The sequence below is a fragment of the Theropithecus gelada genome, chromosome 8 (genome assembly GCF_003255815.1).
Source record: "Theropithecus gelada isolate Dixy chromosome 8, Tgel_1.0, whole genome shotgun sequence".
NCBI classification, from domain to species: Eukaryota; Metazoa; Chordata; class Mammalia; order Primates; family Cercopithecidae; genus Theropithecus; species Theropithecus gelada.
In genome coordinates, this window is record NC_037676.1 from 41,395,342 (window position 1) to 41,420,189 (window position 24,848).

The 24,848-nt window shown below is 46.9% G+C and overlaps 1 protein-coding gene across 4 annotated transcripts in view; it reads right to left on the bottom strand.

The window, feature by feature from the left end:
• Positions 1-3,089: 3,089 nt before the first annotated feature.
• SLC20A2 (solute carrier family 20 member 2) overlaps positions 3,090-24,848 on the bottom strand; it is a 127,758-nt gene continuing 105,999 nt past the window's right edge. For 3 of the 4 annotated variants that reach the window (XM_025393304.1, XM_025393303.1, XM_025393302.1), the window contains exons 8-11: positions 23,946-24,534; positions 16,056-16,241; positions 14,776-14,860; positions 3,090-4,587 (exon numbers count right to left, since the gene is read on the bottom strand). In XM_025393304.1, coding sequence (XP_025249089.1) covers positions 4,423-4,587; positions 14,776-14,860; positions 16,056-16,241; positions 23,946-24,534 — 1,025 coding nt within the window. In that variant the 3' untranslated portion in view covers positions 3,090-4,422. The remainder of the gene's footprint in view (positions 4,588-14,775; positions 14,861-16,055; positions 16,242-23,945; positions 24,535-24,848) is intronic. The other variant, XM_025393306.1, reaches the window with a different exon arrangement.

Consider the following 24,848-nt stretch of genomic DNA (forward strand, 5'->3'; position numbering starts at 1 on the left):
CACACCCGGCTAATTTTTTTTTGTATTTTTAGTAGAGGGTTTCACCATTTTGTCCAGGCTGGTCTTGAACTTCTGATCTCAAGTGATCCACCCGCCTCAGTCTCCCAAAGTGCTGGGGTTACAGTTGTGAGCCACTGCGGTTGGCCTATTGTTTTTTCAATATAATAAAACATAAAAATATTTAAGAGGGTGACAGTTAATCCAAGAGCAGAGCTCCACTGCCCACTTATGTAACCACATTCTACAGGTCTCCCCAGTCCCCCATCATGCAGGAAACCAACTCGCTAGCGTTCTTGTCTCTAGTGGTTTTGTTTTAACTGTGGTCTCTTTTCTATTCCTTTTCTTGATCATCCCATTAATGCTGTCCTGAGAGTCGTCCTCCTGAGGGGAATCACCCATAAAAATAAAGGATTCACTCATGAGAGGGACAAATGCTTACCCAGGGAGCCCCTGCTTGGTGCCAGGCCCTGGGGTGATCCCTTTTTCATGCCGATGCCCTGATTCCTCACACTCCTGGGAAAGGGTCCCTTGGCCCATTTTGTACACAAGAAAACTGGCTCTAATAGGAGCAATGGAAGTGGCCCAGGGTTAGTGAAGCAGGAGCTGACCTCTGAGCCCGGTTCTGCCAGACTCCAGGACCCTTCAAGGCACTGGCAAGTGTGGTCTGCCCTGGACAAGCACAGATCAGCAACAGCCTCGTCCTGGGATGCCTCAAAACTCACTGTGCCAGCTACACAGAGGGCCTTTTCGTCACCTCACTTTGTCATCAAATAAACCCAGAGGCCAGAGATCTTTACATGTCATCCTGAACGATGCTGATTTTAAATGTTTATTCTGCAGCTTGAGATCTCTACTGATTAAGGATTCAGCTTCTTTAAAGAAGGCGAGGTGGAGAGGGCTTATTTAAAAAAATTATCTTGTTGAAAATGAATCTGTTGTGTCTAGATATTTGCTCTAAAGTTCATTCCTGGCCGGGAGTGGTCACTCACACCTGTAATCCCAAATATCTTTGGGAGGCTGAGGCGGGTGGATCATGAGGTCAGGAGTTCAAGACCAGCCTGACTAAGATGGTGAAACCCCGTCTCTACTAAAAATACAAAAAAAAAAAAAAAAATAGCCAGGTGCGGTGGCAGGCACCTGTAGTCCCAGCTACTCAGGAGGCTGAGGCAGGAGAATTGCTTGAACCCTGGTGGCAGAGGTTGCAGTGAGCTGAGATTGTGCCATTGCACTCCAGCCTGGGCGACAGAGTGAGACTCCATCTCAACAAAGAGACAGCAAAAAAAAAAAAAAAAAAAAGCCGGGTGTGGTGGTGGGTGCCTGTAGTCCCAGCTACTCGGGAGGCTGAGGCACAAGAATCACTTGAGCATGGGAGATAGAGGTTGCAGTGAGCTGAGATCGCGCCATTGTACTCCAGCTTGGGTTACAGAGACTGTCTAAAAAAAAAAAGTTCATTCCCTTTGGAAAAGCAGTAATGAAGTTAAAAAAGACCATTGTCTTCGGAACTCAAGCTCCTCTGACAGCATCCAGACTTTGCCCCCTCAGAGAAGCCCAGACAGCAGGAAAGAGAGGAGTCTCTAGGCCTCCCCACGGTTCTCTCAGGTGGAGTAAAGGGATCCCATGAAAAGAATCGCAGTGAGCAGCAGGCCGGGGTTCCATCTGTCTGAGGACTCTGCATTATCAGAGGAAGAGGCCGGTGAACTCAGGAAAGATTCTCTGGGTAGAACTGTGGGCTGGTGGCCCAAGACAGGGAGCCTCTGCCAGCGTCCCCTCCGGCTTGGAGATGGTCCGTGCTTGGCCTCAGCTGACCAAACTCTCCCACCACCTCGCTTGGCTCCCTGGGCACTCTGCTTTCCCGCCCTTGGCTTGCAGCACCCCCAGCCACCCACAGGAGCCACCTTGCAGGAGGGGTCCCAGGTGGAGTGACTTCTCTCCCTTGTCGGGGATTGGCTGGCCAGGCGGCCCTGTGTGTCAGATCACAGCGAGGCTGGGCAGGGGTGTGGGTAGGCGAGGCTTCTCCCAGAACTGCCACTGAGGCGCCTGTGCTCAGTCACAAGAATGCTCAACGTGGTGAGTGTGGCCTGTTCCCCTCTCATCCCAAGATGCTGCCTCTGCCATCCTGCCTGTCCTGCCTGCCGGGCCGGGCTGGGGCTCCCAGGTGGCAGCCCTCCTCCCTGGACAGGGGTGGCTAACATGTCTCTGCCTGAATCCTGCACTGTTTGGGCTGCACAAGGTTCACCTGCATTGTGTTGTGCTATTACTTACATAGATTTGGGAGGAAAATCGATCTTTTCTTGAAGTGGGGAAATGAAGGGCTTAAGGTGCCATTTTAAACACCAGAAAGGGCAGGGCTCTTAGTGGAGATGCATTTTTTTTTTTTTTTTTTTGAGATGGAGTCTTTGTCACCAGGCTAGAGTGCAGTGGCACAATCTCGGCTCACTGCAACCTCTGCCTCCGGGGTTCAAGCAAATTCCCCTGCCTCAGCCTCCCAAGTAGCTGGGACTACAGGTGCACGCTACCATGCCGTCTAATTTTTTTGTATTTTAGTAGAAATGGGGGTTTCACCATGTTGGTCAGGAAGGTCGCCATCTCCTGACCTCATGATCCACCAGCCTCAGCCTCACAAAGTGCTGGGATTACAGGCGTGAGCCACCACGCCCAGTCACAAGATGCATTTTTTATACCTGCCACTTTGCTTCATCTGTCGCCTTCACAGCTCCTAAGGGAGTTGGAGCTTGTGCCGCCACCGCTGCAGAGGATTAAGGGGTTTCCCTCTGGGGGCTCCAGAAGCTGCAAGCCAGGGTGTTTTTGGCTGCTTGAGCAAAGGATAAGACCTGCACTTCCCTGCTTGGTCCTCAGCCCTGAACGTGGCAACCGACTGCTCCATGAGCTGCTGACTGTGGGTTTCTGAGTGCGGGGCGGGGATGCCATGCCTCCCTTTCCTGCTCACCTGTGTTTTCTGTACAAACCTGTACAGTAGTCAAATAAGGGAAATGAACAAAGGGTATGTGAAAAAATACAAGGACCAAATTTTATAGCTTTGGTTTCTGTGGAAACTCTGAAAGAAAAATTGTCAATATTGAGGAAAAGGCTTCAGAGGCAAACTTCCGAGGGGCATTTTTTATTATAAATTTAATATGGTTGATTAATGAAAAATCACAATGAAGTACCAAGAAAATGTTTGTCAATATAAAAATTTTAGCAGCATTTCCATAGTTTCAGGCTCCAACATTAGTCGTACTTCCTCCCTCCCGCTATCAAAAGAGACTCCAATGGGATAGAGTAGAGCCTGGGGATGTCCAGCTTTGTGTGGGCCTCAGAGAAATACTCCATCCAGCGTCCAGGATTTCCCCTCCCTGCCATCCCTGAACTGCTAGAATGTCAAAGCACAGAAAAAGCCTCCTTTGTGCTCACATTTGAGACAAGGATCCATTCTTCGGGCTGCCGGGAGAATTGGGATGAAAACTGACCCTGGACTTGACATGTAGTGCTCAGCCGCACGCCCTCACCAACACCTGTGCATTCTCTACTCTGATGACAAGGAAAGGCCACTGCAGGGCGGGTGGGATCTGGGGTGTGGTGGCGGCGGTGGCACTGCTGGTGGGAGCCACGGCGTGGCGCATGCTGGGTGACAGTGTCACCGCCACACGCTGCTCCGGGGCAGGCATGATCAGTGAGGGTGGGAGACAGACTGTGAAAATGTAACACTGGCCAACGATTCCCCTGCTTCTTTGGTACTTTCCAAAATTCTCTGATCAAAAAAGTATAAGGGAAGCACACCATTAAAAAATTACAGTTTTACGTATTTACAAAAGCAATGATGATATATTACACAAGAATCAATACACAATATATGAACAAATCTTCAGTGAAAGCACTTGTGAGCTCCCATCCCGCTGGCATCCCATGGCACGCGGCCTCTGCAGGGTCGTGTCGCCTGTCCTGAAGCTCATCACCTTATAGTATATTAGAAGGGAAAAACATCATTTGGAAAAAAATCATTTTCCAATCTACTCTTTCCTTTTAAAAGGCTTAACATTTGCCATCGAAATAGTTATGTACAAGATTTACTGAATATTGACTTCTAGGCAATGATTTCCACTTCCAACTTGAATATGTTTGAAATAACGCTGCCTATTCTATGGATACAATAGATATTTAATATATAAGTAACTGCACCACATTATATCACCAGGATACCAGTTTAATACATATTATTATGTACAGTAGTTAAGTTAGCTCGAGAAGGTGAGTCTCCGCAGCCCGGGTGAATGGTGTGGGATGGAGCCTCCTGGAAGGGAGGCAGAGAGCTGGTCATGAGAACCGTGCAAGGCCAGGATGTGTATGTGTGGCACGAGGGCACGTGTTTCCCACACGCCCACACCAGACCATCCCTTTAGCTGTTTGCAGCTGGAAGAAGACAAATCACACATATGGAAGGATCCCATACATGAGAAGAGCCATGACAGCAGCGCTGAACAGCCCAGCCACAGGGACGGTCACGAACCAGGCCACGAAGATGTTCCGAAAAAGGCGCCAGTCCACAGCCTTGCGGGAGCGGATCCAGCCCACGGCCACCACTGAGCCCACCTGTGGGAGTACAGACATTGCAAAGTAAAAACAGGTGAGCCACAAAGGCTATACTCAACCAAGGTACGTGGGCTAATCTCAGAAACAAGCTCTACTACATTACCCAGTCCCCTACATTTGTTAAAGCTTGTAAAATAGCTTAGATTTTAGGTAGAATTGTTTGGGTATTCTTCTCTTCAGCATATAGCTCTTTATATAGTTTTTATATAGTTGTTTTGAGACAGAGTCTCATTCTGTCTCCCAGGCTGGAGTGCAGTGGCGTGATCTCAGCTTACTGCAACCTCCATCTTCCAGGTTCAAGCAATTCTCCTGCCTTAGCCTCCTGAGCAGCTGGGATTACAGGTGTGCGCCACCACCCTCGGCTAATTTTCATATTTTTAGTAGAGACGGAGTTTCACCATGTTGGCCAGGCTGATCTCAAACTCCTCACCTCAAGTGACCCTCCCTCCTCGGCCTCCTAAAGTGCTGAAGTGCAGTGGTGCAATCTCAGCTCACTGCAACCTCCGTCTCCCAGGTGCAAGTGATTCTCCTGTCTCAGCCTCCTGAGTAGCTGGGATTACAGGCAAGCGCCACCACATCCAGCTAATTTTCATATTTTTTAGTAGAGATGGGGTTTTGTCATGTTGGTCAGGCTGGTCTCAAACTCCTGGCCTCAAGTGATCAGCCTGCCTCGACCTCCCAAAGTGCTGGGATTACAGGTGTGAGCCACTGTGCCCAGGCTGGATTTTGGCTTTAAAAATAATATTCCCGGCCGGGCGCAGTGGCTCACGCCTGTAATCCCAGCACTTTGGGAGGCTGAGGTGGGCGAATCATGAGGTCAGGAGATCGAGACCATCCTGGCTAATACGGTGAAAACCTGTCTTTACTAAAAATACAAAAAATTAGCCAGGCGTGGTGGCGGGCGCCTGTAGTCCCAGCTACTCAGGAGGCTGAGGCAAGAGAATGGCGTGAACCCGGGAGGCGGAGCTTGCAGTAAGCCAAGATCACGCCACTGCACTCCAGCCTGGGCGACAGAGCAAGACTCTGTCTCAAAAAAAAAAAAAATTCCCTGAAATCGACTGTAGTTAACAGGGAACATTTAAAATGTATCTTGAAATAATTTGAAACTTAGAGAAAAGCTGCAAGAACTCCTGTTTTCTCTTTACCCAAATTCACTAATTTTTGACATTTGCCACAATCTGTGAAGAGGCATTTTAATATGATTAAAATATCCTGCGTCTTATCAAACCTCACTTTCCCCTTCTGCTAAAGATTTCACAATCCAATGTTTATGATGATGGCTATAAAATGGTGATTTACCAGGCTGGGCGTGGTGGCTCATGCCTGTAATTCCAGCACTTCAGGAGGCCGAGGTGTGTGGATCACTTGAGGTCAGGAGTTCGAGACCAGCCTGACCAACATGGTGAAACCCCATCTCTACTAAAAATACAAAAATTAGCCGGGTGTGGTGGTGCACACCTGGAATCCCAGCTACTTGCAGTGAGCCAAGATAGCGATACTGCACTCCAGCCTGGGCAACAGAATGAGACTCAGTCTCAAAAAAATAAAATAAAAAGAAATAAAATAAAATAAAATGGTGATTTACCAAACTCCATTCCAATTTCTCACATGGAGTTCTACTTCAAGGAAGAGCTCTTTCCTCTCCCAACATGTTTTAGGATCTTAATACCTAATGACAAATAGTTTTATAAACAGCTGTAAATGTAGTGTCATCCATAATCTGTGAATATCAGCGCATGATAAATATCATGTAAGTTGTTCTTTTTTTTGCTAATTAACTGGCAAAAAGATGCACTGTTGCTGCTTTAATTTGCATATCTTTAATAACAATTAAGGCTGAACTTTTAAAAATATATTTACTGAATTTCACTCTCTCTAGCTTTGACATATACAAATTGTCGGCCAGGCGCAGTGGCTCACACCTGTAATCCCAGCACTTTGGGAGGCCAAGGCGGGCGGATACGAGGTCAGAAGATCGAGACCATCCTGGCTAACATGGTGAAACCCTGTCTCTACCAAAAATACAAAAAATTAGCTGGGCATGGTGGCACACACCTGTAGTCCCAGCTACTCAGAAGGCCGAGGCAGGAGAATCGCTTGAACTGGGGAGGCGGAGGTTGCAGTGAGCCGAGATTGTGCCACTGCACTCCAGCCTGGGCGACAGAGTGAGGCTTCGTCTCAAAAAAAAAAAAAAAAAAAATGTCTCTTCATGTATTTTGTCCATTTACATAAAATCTAATGTGTTCCTTATTTATGTGTAGTCTTCACTGAATAATGATATTAACTCTGTGATATTGAATACACATATTTTCTCTAGGTAGTATTTTGCTTTGTTTCACTTTCAAGTTTCTAACTTCATGCAGTAAAATATGCTATAATTTTCTTCTGTGATTTATCTTTGGCTTGAATATTTGACAAATATTTAATTCCATTTTATTTTTCTAAAATAAAGTTCCATTTTACTCTAAATTTAAGAATATTTAAAAAATATTATTTAAGCCATCAGATTTACATTCATGTATTTTGAGAGTGGTCTAATTTTGTTTTTCTAGACTGACAGTCAGCTATCCAACCTTTCAAACACTTACTTACTGGTTAAATTTTCCCTTTTTCAAAATATATGCTCATATGGAACAGGTTCCATCCATTGCTATCTACTCTGTTCTTATCCAGGTATCTACTTTTAAAAATTGTTGTGGTAAAATATACATAACATAAAACTTACAGTTTTAGTAACTTTTCAGCATACCATTTAGAGGCATTAAGTACCATCACATTGTTTTGCAGACCATCTCCACAATCCGTCTCCAGAACCTTTTCCATCATCCCACATGGAAACTGCCCCATAAAACACTAATGCCCAGTTCCCAACCCCTCCTCCCAGGACCTACTCTTGACTTTTGTTTCCTTATATGACATTACATGTCAGGTAAGGCTAGTTTCTCCTTTCAGTTTTCTTATTAGATCATTTCTTGTTAGATCAGTTTTCTTGTTAGATCATTATATTGCTGATAATTTATTTCACCAAAATGTATTCTTTAGTCTCATTTTGTAAAGTTCCAAGTAAAATCCTGTTCAGGATGTATTTAGGGAGAAGTGACTTCATTACAACATCTGGTTTTCCCATCCAATAGCATGTTACGTCTCATATTCAGATTATCTTTTTATACCTCTGAGCAGTTTTATGCCTCTTCCATATATATCACTCACATTTCTTCTTTAAAAAATTATTTATTTAGTTATTTAGAAATGGGGTCTTACTATGTTGCCTAGACTGGTCTTGAACTCCTGGGTTCGGGCTGTCCTCGTGCTCTCAGCCTCCTGAGTAGCTGGGACTACAGGAACACACCACTGTACCTGGTGCCACTCACAGTGCTTATTAGGATAATTCTGAGATACCTTTTATTTTTGCTGCAATTATGATGGCAGTTTTTTTCCCTTCCGTTACATTTTCTAATTGGCTATTGTTGACGAATAAGTGCTGGATTTTTCTATTTTTATCTTGGACTTGGTCACTCTTATGAACTCTAGTAGTGTTTTAGAAATACTGAATATTGGCCGGCCGCGGTGGCTCACGCCTGTAATCCCAGCACTTTGGGAGGCCGAGGTGGGCAGACCACCTGAGGTCGGGAGTTCAAGACCAGCCTGACCAACATGGAGAAACCCTGTCTCTACTAAAAATACAAAATTAGCCGGGTGTGGTGCCGCACACCTGTAATCCCAGCTACTTGGGAGGCTGAGGGAGGAGAATTGCTTGAACCCGGGAGGCAGAGGTTGTGGTGAGCCAAGATCATGCCATTGCACTCCAGCCTGGGCAACAAGAGTGAAATGCTGTCTCAAAAAAAAAAGAAAGAAAAAAAAAAAAAGAAAAATTGAGTATCATAAAATGTCTTTTTGGCTTATATCTCAACAGACATCTTTTTTTTTTTTTCTTTTTAAGTGGATTGCTAAGGCATATTATACTGAAGCTGCCCATATACCCATCTTGAGCCCCTGCAAGGGCCTAGCCCTGCACAGGCGCTGGTGGTGGGTGATGCAGCCCTGCCCTGTCACGAAGGGAGCCCACTTTCTGGTAATCTTGATCAATTTGGTCCTGCTGAAAGGTTCTTGTATAGTATTGTTTTGTTTTGAGACGGAGTCTTGCTCTGTCGCCCAGGCTGAAGTGCAGTGGCATGATCTCAGCTCACTGCAACCTCTGTCTCCTGGGTTCAAGCAATTGTCCTGCCTCAGCCTCCCTAGTAGCTGGGATTATAGGCGCCCGCCACCACACCTGGCTAATTTTTGTATTTTTAGTAGAGATATGGTTTTGCCATGTTGGCCAGGCTGGTCTTGAACTCCTGACCTCATGTGATATGCCCACCTCAACCTCCAAAAGTGCTGGAATTACAGGCGTGAGCACCACGCCCAGCCAAATATTGTTGATGTCATTTATCAGCATCTTGCTTAAAGTTTTTACAATCAATATTCATCAGTACACAGAGATATCATTGTTCGTGATATTTTAAATTAGGTTTGGTATTAGGGTTATTCGGTGTACGCCAGAGCACAAATGGGAGAGGTTTTCTAGTTTTGTTTTTCCTCCTACATGGTGGGAAAGTTTAGATCATGTGAGAGCTGCTTTTTTTGTTTAAGTGGAAAAGATTCTAATTAATTCATCTAGTCAGCAGTATCCTCACTCACCCCACCCCTAGCAACTTTTTGCCTTTTTAGGTGAGAACAGTTATTTTTGGAGAACTCCCTTAATTTCATCCTATTGTTCTGGGTCAGATTTTCCACTTTTTTCTACTTCTTAGGCCAATATTTCTTTGTCATGTATATTGTTGCAGAAAATAATTCACAGGGGTTTTCAAATTCTTAGCATATAGCTGTGTGGTTTATTTAATAATGGAAACAATGGTCTTCTCTATCTGTCATCACAATGTCTTCCTCCTTCCCCCACTTCATTCCCTCCCTCTTTTCCTTGATGTGATCTGATATTTTATTAGTAGCCACTTTCCTCTCCCCTTATTTTGTTTTTACTTAATTTTGCTTCTATATTTCTTACAACCTGTTTCCTCAATTTTTATTGTCCTGGACTTTTTATAAAATCCTAATTTTAATACTTGGTTATTTTATTTTCCCTTTGATCAATTAAACCATTTAAAGATATGAATTTTCATCTTAGCATAACTTGGTTGCCACAGGTTTTGCTATTTGTATCCACCCACAGACACACACATTATTATAGCTTTTATTATTTTCTGAGAAAGCTATCATTGTATTTTTCTAAACTCCTTAATTCAATTGCTACCTTAAAAACCCATTAAAAAGTCTCCGTTGGGATACATTCTTATTTCAATATATAATTAATTTCTAGTTTAATTTTATTGTAATTAGAGATCACGGTTAGCAAAATGTATGTTTAAAAATTGTTTTTTAATTTAAATTTTAATTTTTATAAAATAGAGACAGAGCCTCATTATGTTGCCCAGACTGGTTTCAAACTTCTGGACTCAAGTGATCCTCCTACCTCAGCCTCCCAAAGTGCTGGGATTACAGGTGTGAGCCACGATGCCAGGCCTGTTTTTAAAATTTTATAGAGATTTTTATCATGGTTTTCTGATTTTAGGATTTTTATAAATGTTTCATGATGCTTGACAGGAAGGCATATGATCATCAGGGTAAAAGTTTGTACGTATTTATTAACTATGCTGCTCTAAATAAACGTTCAAATTCTTCATATTCCCACATACTTTTTCTATACTTCATTTATCATAGGCTAAGACAGTAATTTCTGAGTTCTTAACAATTTTATGTATTTAGTTATATGTTATTTGATTCATAAAAGATCCAGAGTACTATGTCTTTGTTACTGATCATGTCTTCTGTGGATGTAAAATGGTATTTTTTGCTGTGTTCTAACTTCCCTTTTAATAAATCGAGTGTGTCTCCTAAAAGTTTAAGGCCATCATCAGGTAGTTATAGCAAAAAAATTGTTGAGAAGAATGGGGACCAGAGAGCAAGAATTATAAATTAAATTAGAAATTATAATCCTACATCTGAAATAAGTAGTGTTCCCTATATGCTGTTCCAAATTGAAATGGTGGTTGAATCATCATCTATGTCATCAGTGAAGATTGACAATGTGGGTGATCCACAAACAGGAATAATCTCAATCCACCCAATATGGAATTAAAACATTCTGCAGAACATGACTTCCAAATTCCTATTAAAGAGCACACACAAGAGCGACTGTGCTCAGTAGCGGCACTGTGTGTTATCTGCTAGGGCTAAAGACCAAAGGTGATTAAGGGTCACAGAATGGAAGAACGATGAACGAGTTGCTGAAACATAACGTCTGAGGATTCTTTTATCAAGACCAGTTTCTATGTCTTCAATTAAGGCTTCTGTTTTTTTTTTTTTTGGGGGGGGCGGGCAGGGGGTAGTTTTGCTCTTGTTGCCCAGGCTGGAGTGCAATGGTTCGATCTCCACTCACCACAACCTCCGCCTCCCAGGTTCAAGCGATTCTCCGGCCTCAGCCTCCCGAGTAGCTGGGATTACAGGCATGGGCCACTGTGCCTGGCCAATTAAGGCTTTTGACCCTACTCAAAGGAATTATTCCAGGAAAGTATCTGATAAACTGAGTCCTCTGATATGAAATACAAAATGTATGAAACCGGAACACATACAGGGTGAAACTCATCAAACAGACTGTCTTATATATGCCTTCTGGAATAAAATGTGATAACGGGACTTTTCTAATTGTTTTTTCCCAAGTTATACATTCAGCACACATATCACATAATATAGTATGGTTTCATAAATGTTTTGAAATAGGCTACAACAAAATTTAAACTATGCACTTAGGCCAGGCACAGTGGCTCATGCCTGTAATTCCAGCACTTTGGGAGGCCGAGGCAGGCGGACCACTTGAGGTCAGGAGTTCAAGACCAGCCTGGCTAACATGGAGAAACCCCATTTCTACTAAAAATACAAAAATTAGCCAAGTGTGGTGGTGCATGCCTGTAATCTCAGCTACTCAGGAGGCTGAGGCAGGAGAACTGCTTGAACCCAGGAGGCAGAGGTTGCAGTGAGCCAAGATCAAGCCTCTGCACTCCAGCCTGGGCGTCAAAGCGAGACTCTGTCTCAAACAAAACAAAACAAAATAAAACAAATCTATGCACTTAGCCATGTATACTTAGAAGGAAGCATAAATCAATAACATGTACCTAGATACATTCAAAAACTCATTTTAAACAATAGTTTCCATCTTATTTCCTGCCAAGTCCCCAACTTTTCCCTACCTTCTATTAGATGGCTCTAAGCAAGAAACTTAAAAATCAAACACAGGATAATTATCCTGAAAACTGATGCAATTCAACTATGACTCTATGTGGACATCAATACGCTTTGAATGTTTCCAGATTCACAGCCTCACTCACAGAGGGCCCCATTCTTCACGCCATCCCACGGCTCTCATAGTTCATCCCACATTTGCCATTTGGGGACTGTTGTGTGCAGGGGAAATATGTGACATGAGAGAATAAGTGTTGTGGAGTAATGACAACTGTGAACTCTTCTCAGCACTTCTATTATTTGGAGAGCCATCTGCTCTCCAACTACACTGCAAGTTCCTGAGAGCTGAGGCTGTGTCCTTAGTGCTCACAGGGAATAGCTCTGGGCCTTGTCCAGAAGTCCATGATCAATGATATCGGACAAACTGACTCAAACCCAAGTTGTGACCTGTCTTGTCTATTTTACAGATGGCACCCCACTGCAGTCCCATTCAGGGAGACCTGCTTTAAGTGCCAACAAGCTATCCTAATACTACTCATCACCAGCTCAAAGGAAACAAAACTGGCCGGGCATGGTGGCTCATGTCTATAATCCCAGCACTTTGGGAGGCCAAGGCGGGTGGATCACGAGGTCAGGAGATCGAGACCATCCTGGCTAATACGGTGAAAACCCATCTCTACTAAAAATATAAAAAGTTAGCCGGGCGTGGTGGCAGGCGCCTGGAGTCCCAGCTACTCGGGAGGCTGAGGCAGGAGAATGGCGTGAACCCAGGAGGCAGAGCTTGCAGTCAGCCAAGATCATGCCACTGCACTCCAGCCTGGGTGACAGAGTGAGACTCCATCTCAAAAAAAAAAAAAAGCTATTTCAACTGGTGTGGAAGAGTTAGCCTTCAGCAGTCTTGCTTAAGTGTAGGTTAATCACTAGAAAGATGGCATTACATGTGTTTAAAAGCATTCCAAAAGACAACTGATGCCTATAGAAAAGTCACAAGCCCGTGTCCTTGGAAAAAGAATATATTTAGCTACATGCGTCTCTTCCACGCTCACACACCACAGTGAATGGAAGTAACGTGGAGTCCGGGGAAGATGTTACTTTTCATTCCTTATAGTGTTGTATTGTTTGAAATATTTCAGTGAATATGTGCTTCTCTGGTAAGTTTTAAATAACCCACATTAGGAAATCACAATGAATGGGCGGCGGGCGCACCCGCACCTCTTCCTGCCTTCCTCCCCCATGCTTGCCAGGCGGAGCGGGGGAGGACGACGCTGGCTATGCTGTCCACGTGGGTGCCTCAGCTGGGCTGCTCCCTGGCTGTGTAATCTCGGGCACGTTACTTAACTTTCCTCTGCCTCAGTTTCCTCATCTGTGAAGCTGGGGAAGGTTCTTGGGGAGACTGAGGGAGCTCATGTTCATGGCACCAGTGGAGTGCTTGCCCCAGGCACCTTGGCCATGGTTGGGCACCACAATGGTGCTGACGGGGACCTGAACGAGAAGGTGTGTGGCCTGAGGCGAAGATCTGAATCCTGGATCTACCACATGTGGCTGTGTGCACATAGCAAGCGGCCCAGCTCTGAGGGAACCCAGTCTCCTCACCTGTGGACTGGGAGTGACAGTTCCACCCCCACAGGCTTGCTGTGGAGAGGGGGCGGCGCACCACGTGTGTGGTGTGGAGCACAGTACCAGCACTCTCCTGATAATCAGTGAGTAGGGGGATTTCTATACAGAAACTTTGTGGAAATTGAAATATTTCTGTATATGGTAGCAAAAAAGGAAAACACAAAACAAACTCTTTCCACTGAGGCTGATTCCGCATGCGCAGAGCCCCAGCTTGGAAACATGCTGCTGGGCCACTCCAGATACTCTTGTGAGGGCCACCTGACCTGGGTGTTTGAAGCATGAAGCCACTTGCCTTTGCTTGGAGTTTTCTTTTAAACATATTGGCTGGAATCTTAAAATTGTGAGTAAATATAAACATGGGTGGCTGTGTCTGTTATGAGGGCTCATATATTCCTTCTGGTGCCGAGAACTCTGCCCCCATGCAGCAAACGCCAATTCGTTTTTCTTGAATGATACAAATGAATGAACCTAGGAAAAATCCGGAAGTGACTTTCGCTTTGTTGAGACTGGTGAGTGTGTCTGTATACAGAGGCTCACCGGAGCTATTTTAGAAGTATCTGCAGATACTGGGCAGAGCGGGGTGATGAGACCCGGGCTCTGGTCCTCCCAACCCAGGTTCTGGTCCTCCCCACCCTGGCCACCTATGGATCACTCCCTGAAACTCCCAGAGCCCATTTCCTCTTCACTGGTCTTCAGGGCTCCTCCCTGCAGCTCCAACTTTCCACACCACGACCAGGAGCCCTCTCTTGTCCAGCTGTAGGTTTCAGAGCACTCCTCAGTGGTCGGTATCAGTCATTACCCCTCATGGGGAATTTATGGCAATACAGTCACTTTGAACATCATAGAAGGAACAAAACCAGAAACAACCGTGCCCTACAATTCCACAGAGATGATTTTTGTTAATTGCTATTTCCACTGTCAACCCCCAGTCCCCTCAATGGCTGGACCAAGTGGCAGGCTCCCAAGTGAGCCCATAGGTATGCTCAGCGCACACAGGATGCCAATCAAACTTCACCGTGGAAGCAGTGGGAGGGCAGCAGGACAGTCCCAGGCAGACCAGCCCTAGCATTCATTCTGCCTTGGAAAAGCCAGGTCTGAACAAGGGATGGTGTTGTCCTACCGAGAGGATGGTGGAGGGGGCAGATGGAGGAAAACAAGGTCCCAGAGACCCAGAGAACCTGGAGATGCGTTTTGCACAACCATCTACAGAGCCCTACAGCTTCCCTCGCATGTGTTCCGGTGGCCCTGACCCATCCCAGTGGCCTGGAGAAGGGCTCCCGGCTAGCAGGGGCCTACCTTGCAGTGCGTAGTGCTGACTGGAAGCCCAATGTTGGAGGCGATCACCACCGTGAAGGCTGAGGCCAGCTCGATCGTGAAGCCGCTGCGGGGGGAGCATGAGACACGTCACGGGCGTCCTCTGTATCGCCTCCCTGACACCCCGCGGGTGACAAAGGCTTGCCAGAACATTCTCTGGGGTGATTGCCGACTGCTGACTGGGCAAGATCAACTTTAACAGAACAAGAGGCCGCTGCTCAATGACAGCGATTCCCACCAAGGCTGCGTTTTCCTGTGCACGGCCCCCAGAAGCCTGGCTTTCTGATACGTTTCAAAGACCACACACTGGGCCAGACATTCCTGCTGTGCAGTAAGATAGTAAATCAGTCATTTCTAAAACGCAAATGAAAAACTATGCTCTCATTTAAAAAATGTGCACTTATTGCAAAAGTGTATTTTTCTCAGATTACGAATTTTTCTTCAAATCAATCTTCTAAAATATCTTTTATTGAAATTATTTTCAAGTGAGAACTTAAAATTGGAAATTTATATAGGAGGCTCAGTGGAGCTATTTTAGGTTTCTCTGCAGATGCAGGGCAGAGCTGCGTGATGAAACCTGGGTTCCGGTCCTCCCCACCCTGGGTGCCTTTGGATCACTTCCTGAAACTCCCAGAGCCTGTAGGAAAAGGAAACCTCCAGTATGTTTTAAAAAGAGAGAGATTTCCTACCACAGGTGGCTCCAAATTTTGGTCATGTTCTGAAAGTTCTGGAAGTTCCTTTAACCCCTGATGCAGCTAAAGGCTATGCAGTTGAGAGACCACATTTAAAGCCTCCAGAGCTCACCCATGATGACAGGGGGCGCCTCGCTGTCTGGCAGAGCAAGAGGAAAGTAACCGCAGCAGGGAGGTTGCTGAGAGCTGGGGTGGCCAGAGAACTTTCAGGAAAGGCCAGCCTGGGGGCCTGCTTAAGTCTGTGCCCTCCCTGCCCACCTGCCTCTGGCCCCCGTGCTGGCTAAGGGTGAGCTGCTTCTCTCCTCCCTGCCTGCTCTGCTCTGCTACCCCTGCTTGTCTGCCCTTCCCGCTCCTCATCTCAGGGACCCTGTGGCTGGGGGCCGGGACACAGTGAGGGAGGGCAAGGATAGGTGGCATGGTAAGTAGGGCCATTCTTGCCCACTGTCCCCTCCTCCCTGTGACTCGCTGCCGACTGCCGGTGCTGAGCAGGCTGTTCAGACACAGCCAGGCAGCTCTAGCCAGGCCTCGGACGACAAGACCTGCCCTTCCCGTCCACCAGCCCAGGCTTACCTGGACGGCGTGATGGGAGTGAGGTCTTTCCCCATGGTCTGGATCACTCTTCTCCCCCAGACCCAGAGGCCTGTGCAGATTCCAACTCCTCCATAAAACAGCAGCCAGACGGGTGTAGCTGCTTCTTGCATTACCCCGCCTTGTTTGTAAATCAGCCACAAAGCTACCAGGGGACCAATGGCATTACTGGGAAAAATAAAAAGAGAAAAGATTAATGATATATGCAAGCGGCACTGTACATGATACAGGTGACTTTGTTTTATTGTGCTTCATTTTATTCACTTTATCACACTCCACAGATATGATGTTTTTTCTTTTCTTTTCTTTTTTTTTTTTTTTCTGAGACGGAGTCTTACTCTGTTGCCCAGGTTGGAGTGCAGTGGTGTGATCTCGGCTCACTGCAACCTCCGCCTCCCAGATTCAAGCGATTCTCCTGCCTCAGCCTCCCGAGTAATTGAGACTACAGCTGTGGGCCACCACACCCGACTAATTTTTGTATTTTTAGTAGAGATGGGATTTCACCATGTTGGCCAGGCTGGTCTCGAACCCCTGACCTTGTGATCTGCCCACTTTGGCCTCCCAAAGTGTTGGGATTACAGGCATGAGCCACTGTACCTGGCCTTCAGATACGACTTTTTTTTTTACGAATTTGAGGTTTGTGGCACCCCTGCATCGAGCAAGTCCACTGACGCGATTTTCCAGCGGTATGTGCTCATGTCATGTCTCTGTGTCACATTCTGGTAATTCTCATAGTATTCCTGACTTTTTCATTATTATCATGTCTGTTATGGTGATCTGTGATCAGTGATCTTTTATGTTACTATTATAATTGTTTTGGGGTGCCATGAACTGTTCCCATATGAGACGGTAAGCTTCACTGATAAATGCTATGTGTGTTCTCCCTGCTCCACTGACCGCTCACTCCCCTGTCTCTCTCCCTCTCCTCCTGCCTATTTCCTGAGATATTGCTATACTGAAATTAAGCCAATAAATTACCCTACAGTGGCCTCTAAGTGTTCAACTGAAAGGAAGAGTTGCATGTCTCTCAGTTTAAATCAAAAACTAGAAATGATTAAGCTTAGTGAGGAAGGCATATCAAAATCAGAGATAGGCCAAAAGCTAGGCCTCTTGGGCCAGTTAGCCAAGTTGTGAATGCAAAGGGAAAGCTTCTTGAAGGAAATTTAAAGTGCTACTCCAATGAACACGTGAATAATAAGAAAGCAAAACAGCCCTAGTGCTGACATGGAGACAGTCTAAGTGGTCTGGATAGAAGATCTAACCAGCCACAACATTATCTTAAGTCAAAGCCTAATCCAGAGCAAGGCCCTAGTTCTCTTCAATTCTGTGAAGGCTGAGAGAAGTCAGGAAGCTAAAGAAAAGCTGGAAGCTAGCAGAGGTTGCTTCAGGAGGTTTAAGAAGCCATCTTTATAGCATAAAAGTGCAAGGTGAAGCAGCAAGTGCTGATGGAGAAGCTGCAGCGAGTTCTCCAGAAGATCCAGCTAAGATCATTGATGAAGGTGGTTACAGTAACAATAAATTTTCAATGTAGAAGAAACAGTCTTCTATTGGAAGAAGATGCCAGCTAGGACTTCCATAGCCAGAGAGAAGGCAATGCCTGCCTTCAAAGGACAGGCTGACTCTCTTCTCAGAGGCTAATGCAGCTGGTAACTTTAGTTGAAGCCAATGTTCACTTACCATTCCAAAAATCCTATTGCTCTTAGGAATGATGCTAAATCTACTCTGCCTGTGTTCTAGAAATGGAACAACAAAGCACATCTGTTTACAGCATGGTTTACTGAATATTTTAAGCCCACTGTTGAGACCTACTGCTCAGAAAAAAAATTAGTATTTCAAAATATTACTGCTCATTGACAATGCACTTGGTCACCGGAGAGCTCTGATGGAGATATGCAAGGAGATGAATGTTGTTCTCCTGTCTGCAAATACAGCATCTGTTCTGCAGCCCATGGATCAAGGAGCAATTTGACTTTCAAGTCTTATTTTACTTAAGATATACACTTTGTAGGGCTAGAGCTGCCATAGATAGTGATTCCTCTGATGGGTCTAGGGAGTCCATTGAAACCTTCTGGAAAGGATTCCCCATTCTAGATGCCAATAGAACATTTGCGATTCATGGGAGGAAGTGAAAATACCAACATTAACAGGAGTTTGGAAGAAGGTGATTCCGACTCTCACATATGACTTTGAGAGATTCAAAACTTTAATGAAGGAAGCCACTGTAGATGTCGTGGTAGCAAGAGAACTAGAAGTGGAGTCTGGCGATGTGACTGAACTGCTGCAATCTCAAGACAAAACTTGAACAGATGAGGAGGTGCTTGGTATGGATGAGCAAAGAAAGCTTTTTGAGATGGAATCTACTCCTGGTGAAGATGTTGTGAACATTGTTGAGATGACAACAAAGGATTTAGAATATTCCACAAACCCAGTTGTCAGAGCAGAGGCTGGGTGTGAGGGGACTGACTCCAATTTTGAAAGAAATTCTACAGTGGGTAAAATGCTATCAAATTGCATTGCACGCTACAAAGAAATCTTTTGTGAAAGGAAGAGTTAATTGATGCAGCAAATTTCATGGCTGTCTAAATTTAAGAAATGGCCACAGCCACCCCAACCTTTAATCACCACCACCCTGATGAGTCAGCAGACATCAACATCAAGGCCCAGACCCTCCATCAGCAAAATTATGATTTGCTGAATGTTCACAGGGTTGCTAGCATTATTTTTTAGCAATAAAGTATTTTCAAATTAAGGTATATACATTGTTTTTTAGACACATTTAATAGACTATGGTACACCATTACAGAAACATAACTTTTATATGTGCTGGGACACCAAAAACTTCATGGGTATTGTGAAACTTGTTTTATTGCAGTGGTCTGGAACGGAACCCACAGTGTCTCCCAGGTATTCCCGTATATGGTGACTTTTGTCTTGAGCATAGCTCATCTTGGTGTATTTGAGGTTCATCTATATCATCTATTCATGGTCAAAATGATTTTTTTTTAAATTTTGGTAAAAAGCATAACATAATATTTACAATTGTAATCAATCTTATTTATAGTTCAGCAGTGTTAAGTATATTTACATTGTTGTGAAACAGATCTCCAGAGCTTGTTCATCTTGCAAATGTGAAACTCTGTACTCTTCAAACAAATTCCCACTGCCCCTCCCTGCAGCTAATGGCAACCACCATTCTACTTTCTAGTTCCAGGAATTTGACTGCTGTAGACAGCTCACAGAAGTGAAATCATATTTATCTTTTTTTTGAGACGGAGTCTTGCTCGGTCGCCCAGGCTGGAGTGCAGCGACGTGATTTTGGCTCACTGCAACATCCACCTCCCGCGTTCCTGCCTCAGCCTCCTGAGTAGCTGGGACTACAGGCACGTGCCACCACGTCTGGCTAACTTTTTGTATTTTTAGTACAGACGGGGTTTCACTATGTTAGCCAGGATGGTCTTGATCTCCTGACCTCATGATCCGCCCCTCAGCCTCCCAAAGTGCTGGGATTACAGGCATGAGTAGTATTTATCTTTTTGTGATGGTTTATTTCACTTAGCCTAATGTCCTCCAGGTTCATCCATGTTACAGCAGGTGACAGGACTTCCTTCTTTTTTAAGGCTAAATAATATTCCACTGTATGCACGGACACATTTTGTTTCCATTCAGCTGTCAGTGGACATCTGGGTTGCTCTCCCCTCTTGCCTACGACAAACGGCAGTGCTTTGAACATGGGGTACAAATATCTCTTTGAGACTCTGCTTTCAATTCTTCTGTATGTATACCCAGAAGCAGGAATGCTGGATCATAGGGGAGGTCTGTTTAATTTTTTGAGGAGCCTCCATCCTGTTTTCCATAGTGGTTACACCATTTTACACCCCTACTAACAGTGCACAGGGTTACAATTTCTCTACATCCTTCACAACACTTGTTACTTTTTTTTTTTTTAAGTGGTAGCCATCCTAATAGGTGTGTAATTTATTATTATTTTTGAGACAGAGTCTCCCTCTGTTGCCCAGGCTGGAGTGCAGTGGCGCAATCTCAGCTCACCGCAACCTCTGCCTCCTGGGTTCAAGTGATTCTCGTGCCTCAGCCTCCCGAGTAGCTGGGACCACAAGTGCCCAGCACCAGGCCTAGCTAATTTTTGTATTTTTAGTAGAGGTGGGGTTTCACCATGTTGTCTAGGCTGGTCTTGAACACCCAACCTCAGGTGATCTGCCCACCGCGGCCTCTGAAAGTGTTGAGATTATAGGTGTGAGCCATCGCGCCCGGTCTATTAAATTAATTGATTTTTTTTTTTTTTGAGACCGAGTCTCACTCTGTCTCCCAGGCTGGAGTACAGTGGTGCGATCTTGGCTTACTGCAACCTCCACCTCCTGGGTTCAATTGATTCTCCTGCCTCAGCTTCCCGAGTAGTTAGGACAACAGGCACGTACCACCACACCCAGCTAATTTTTGTATTTTGAGTAGAGATGGGGTTTCACTTACCATGTTGGCCTGGCTGGTTTTGAACTCCTGACCTCAAGTGATCCACCCACCTCGGCCTCCCAAAGTGCTAGGATTACAGGCATGAGCCACCACGCCTGGCCAAAATTAATTTTTTAAACAACCAAGTTCACAACACAACAGCCAAGTTATTTTTTTCTTCCTTTTTTCCTCAAATTTCTATTTTCTCTGCCACCCCCCGCTGCTGGTAGTAACATTAGCTGCCAGTTTGGGATAGACTGTCAGGCCCCATACTATGGGTGGCAACATTTTGCTAAGCATCCATTCCCATAGCTGCCCTGCACAGCGGGCACTGTTGCTCCCGTCTTACTGACAAGGAAACCGAGGCCAGGATCCCACCTCTGAGGTGGCAGAGTGGGCACGGCCCAGGCTGCTTCAGGCCCTCCTGCATGGGCTCCAGTCCCTTCACTGCTTATGTCTGTCAGGCCCCTGGAGCCCATGCAGGCCCCAAGGTGCTCTTAACAGCTTCCCTGGCTCTTGTCTCCTCCCCCAGCCAGCTGTGTAGACTGGGTGTCACTGAGTCACTGGAACTGGCTTCCAAGTTGGCTTTGGTCTCGCTGCGTGACCCTGAGCATCAGATCCCATCTCTGAGAGATGCCCACCCCGGCTCAGAGGGGTGTTAGAGACGGGGTGGGATAGGCCATGGCAGCTCAGTGATGAGGCCTCGGAGCTCAACCTCATGCCGAATGCATGGACGCCTCTTCTCAGATGACTTCTAGAATGGTGCTTTCACTAGACACCCTCCCTGCTCCAAAGCCCCAGAATAGTCCCCACACTGCAAGCAACTGCTCGGAATTCTACAGTTACCTGAGCAGCCACTGCCTAGACGCTTCCTTTGAAATGAAACATGGTGTGTGTGAATGTGCATGAGTCCATGTGTGAGTGTGCGTGTGTGAGTGCATGTGTGAGGGTGCGTGTGTGAGTGCATGTGTGAGTGTGCATGTGTGAGTGCATGTGTGAGTGTGTGTGTGTGAGTGCATGTGTCAATGTGCATGTGTGAGTGTCTGTGCGTGTGTGTGTGCAGCTGAGTGTGTGAGTGGGAGAGAGTATGTTGTGATTTTTCCATGAATATGTTTTTCTCATCTCCCTAACTGGCGTTTAAACTTCTAATGGATGGGGGCCCAGTTTCTAGTGCTCTGCCAGTGCCAGGCCTTCCATCAAGAATGCTTGATGAGGAGGAAGCAGGACGGTGTGGGGCAGACAAAAAGTTACTAACGTAGGACAGAGCATGCTGTCTCCAAGAAAATACCAAATAAAATACCACAGAAACGCCCACGTGATGCTGAGCAGAACATAAGATGCCCAGGTTCGTCTGCAGCAAAGAGCAGAGACGCAGCTGCATGTGGGGAGGCGTTGTGCGCAGCCCATGGGGAGTCACTGACTGCAACAGAAGACGACAACGGCACAGTCCCCTGAACCGTCAGTGGCTGACCATGACAGTGACAGCACAAGCAGAAACGGACGGAAACCGAGTGAGTGGGGAGCACCATCCTGAGCATGTTACACAGGGGAAGCCTGGGAGGTTGGGACTCATTTTCCTGTATTTTACAGATTGGGAAACAGAGACTTCGGAATAGCAAGTGCCTTGTCTAGGGGTTACACAGCTGGAAGATGACAGCAGAGACCCAAACTTGGGGCTCTGGGGCCCCAGGAGGCCGCCCTGCTTCTTGCACACCAGGCCTGGGTGTGGGGTGGGGTGGGTGGGGTCAAGGTTGGAGGGTCATATCTGCCTGTCACTACACACTCATTTGCAGGATGCCTGTGACATTACCATGTGGGGTGACCTGCAGGCTCAGGTGGCAGCTCCAGCGGCTGCACCATGCAGTGGGGAGAACTAAAGCCCACGAGAGGGGTGGAGCCTTCTCACTGGGTTAAAGATGTCACTGAAGGATGGCTGGGCACGGTGGCTTACACCTGTAATCCCAGCACTTTGGAAGGCTGAGGTGGGCGGATCACCTAAAGTCAGGAGATTTTTGTTGTTGTTGTTGTTGTTTGAGATGGACTCTAACTTTGTCGCCCAGGCTGGAGTGCAGTGGCCGGATCTCAGCTCACTGCAACCTCCATCTCCTGGGTTCACACCATTCTCCTGCCTCAGCCTCCCGAGTAGCTGGGACTACAGGGGCCTGCCACCATGCTCGGCTAATTTTTTTGTATTTTTAGTAGAGACGGGGTTTCACTGTGTTAGCCAGGATGGTCTCGATCTCCTGACCTCGTGATCCGCCTGCCTCGGCCTCCCAAAGTGCTGGGATTACAGGCGTGAGCCACCGCGCCTGGCCGAGGTCAGGAGTTTGAGACCAGCCTGGTCAACGTGGGAAACCCCGTCTCTACTAGAAATAGAAAAATTTGCTGGGCCGGGTGGTGAGCATCTGCAATCCCAGTTGCTTGGGAAGGCTGAGACGGGAGAATCACTTGAACTTGGGAGGAGGAGGTTGAAGTGAGCCGAGATCAGGCCACTGCATTCCAGCCTGGGGAACAGAGTGAGATTCTGTCTTAAAAAAAAAAAAAAAAAAAAAAATTAAAATTAAATCACTTCCTAGATGTTCTAGCATCCTGGTTCAGCACACCTTCTTGCTGTTTCCTCCGTCCGTGCACTCCGCCTCCCGCCTGCCTGCCTCGCTGCCCCAGCGCTTCTCACCCAGGTAACCCATGTTACCTGCTCGGCACCCAGCCTGGCCTGTCCTGAACTCAGGTGTACACGGCCGCTGTCTGCTCAGCCTGAACAGCAGCATCGCTCCCTGGCTGCATCCAGGGCCTCGGTCATCCCTAACAGACAGCAGCTCCACTCTTGCCTTTGCCAAGGCCACGGCTCCAGTCTTGGCAGCTGCCTCTTTCCTTCTTCTCTCACATCCGTGTCCAGGCCTTTGTCCAAAGCCAGTGCCCCTGTCAAACGTGCCCTGTGTGGCCCCTGATCACATCTCCACTGCTCCCCTCTCCAGGTGAGACCTTCCTTCCTATGTCCATGGGCCACGCGCTCTGCATCCACAACCCGCAGACCGGCGACCTCCTAGCTCATCCTGGAGGCAGGCATCTTGTGCTCGCCTCAAGACTGCACCTGCCGTTTTCCTTCCTGCTAACGCCATGTGGCCGCCCCTGCACCTCCGTCACCGGCCAACCGTTCCCTGGGCAGCCCAGGTCGCACTGCCATCCCGGAAGCTCCTGCCCCGAGTCTACCTACCTTACTTTCCTGTTAACACTTCTCGCTGTCCTGCACGCAATGCTGACTTATGGATCTTTCCACCACCGCCTGTGCACCCCTACCCCGGGCAGGGGCTTCCATCGGTGCCGTTCACTGCTGGATCCCGGCACCCGCACAGTGCTGGCCCCTGGCGGAGCCTCAAGGACTGTTGTTGAATGAATGAACACACCCACCTCACGTCATTGCCGCCGTGAGCAAACGACCCGAAACAGGCGGTGAGGACCTGCAGGAAATGGAACAGGAGATGCACCTCGGGCGCGTCCTTCTCCTCCTTCTCCTCCTCCGCAGGGTCCTCTCGTGGCTGGTCAGGATCGGCCAGCTCTGACGCCAGTTTCATCTCCACGCCGCCCTCCTCCGCCTCGATCTCCGCCTCTGCCACCGCGTTGCAGTAGCTCGAGTAGCTGTCGTAGCGCAGTCTCTTCTTGGAGTAGGACACGGTGTCGCCCACCAGCTTCTCGCTGTCCTCTGGGGCCGATGAGTCCGCAGCTCGGAAGGTGTGGTGCACTGGCAGCCCGCAGATGGCTGCGGTGTAGCAGGTGTAACTGTTGTTACGGCGCAGCAGCCTGTAGTTGCTTTCCTGGGCTGGCTTCTCCTCGGGGCCCCTGTCGATGTGGATTTTGTGCAGCAGGTCTTTGTAGAGCCCCGAGTCTTTGTGCACGGTGTGGTACACATGACCGTCGCTCCTGGTATGGCCGTCGAAGCCGAAGGTGCCGTTGGAGACAGGCGATTTCACAGAGCCATGGGTCATGGACAGCGCCCTTCCTGAAAAGGGTTAGAGAAGGTCTCATTTTCCAGTCTTTTTTTTTTTTTTTTTTTTTTTGAGGCGGAGCCTCGCTCTGTCCTCAGGCTGGAGTACAATGGCGCCATCTCGGCTCACTGCAACCTTTGCCTCCAGGGTTCAAGCGATTCTCCTCCCTCGGCCTCCTAAGTAGCGGGGACAAGCGCGACACCATGCCCAGCTAACTTTTTTTTGTATTTTTAGTAGAGACAGGGTTTCACCATGTTAGCCAGAATGGTCTCAAGTTCCTAACCTTGTGATCCGCCCGCCTTGGCCTCCCAAAGTGCTGGGATTACAG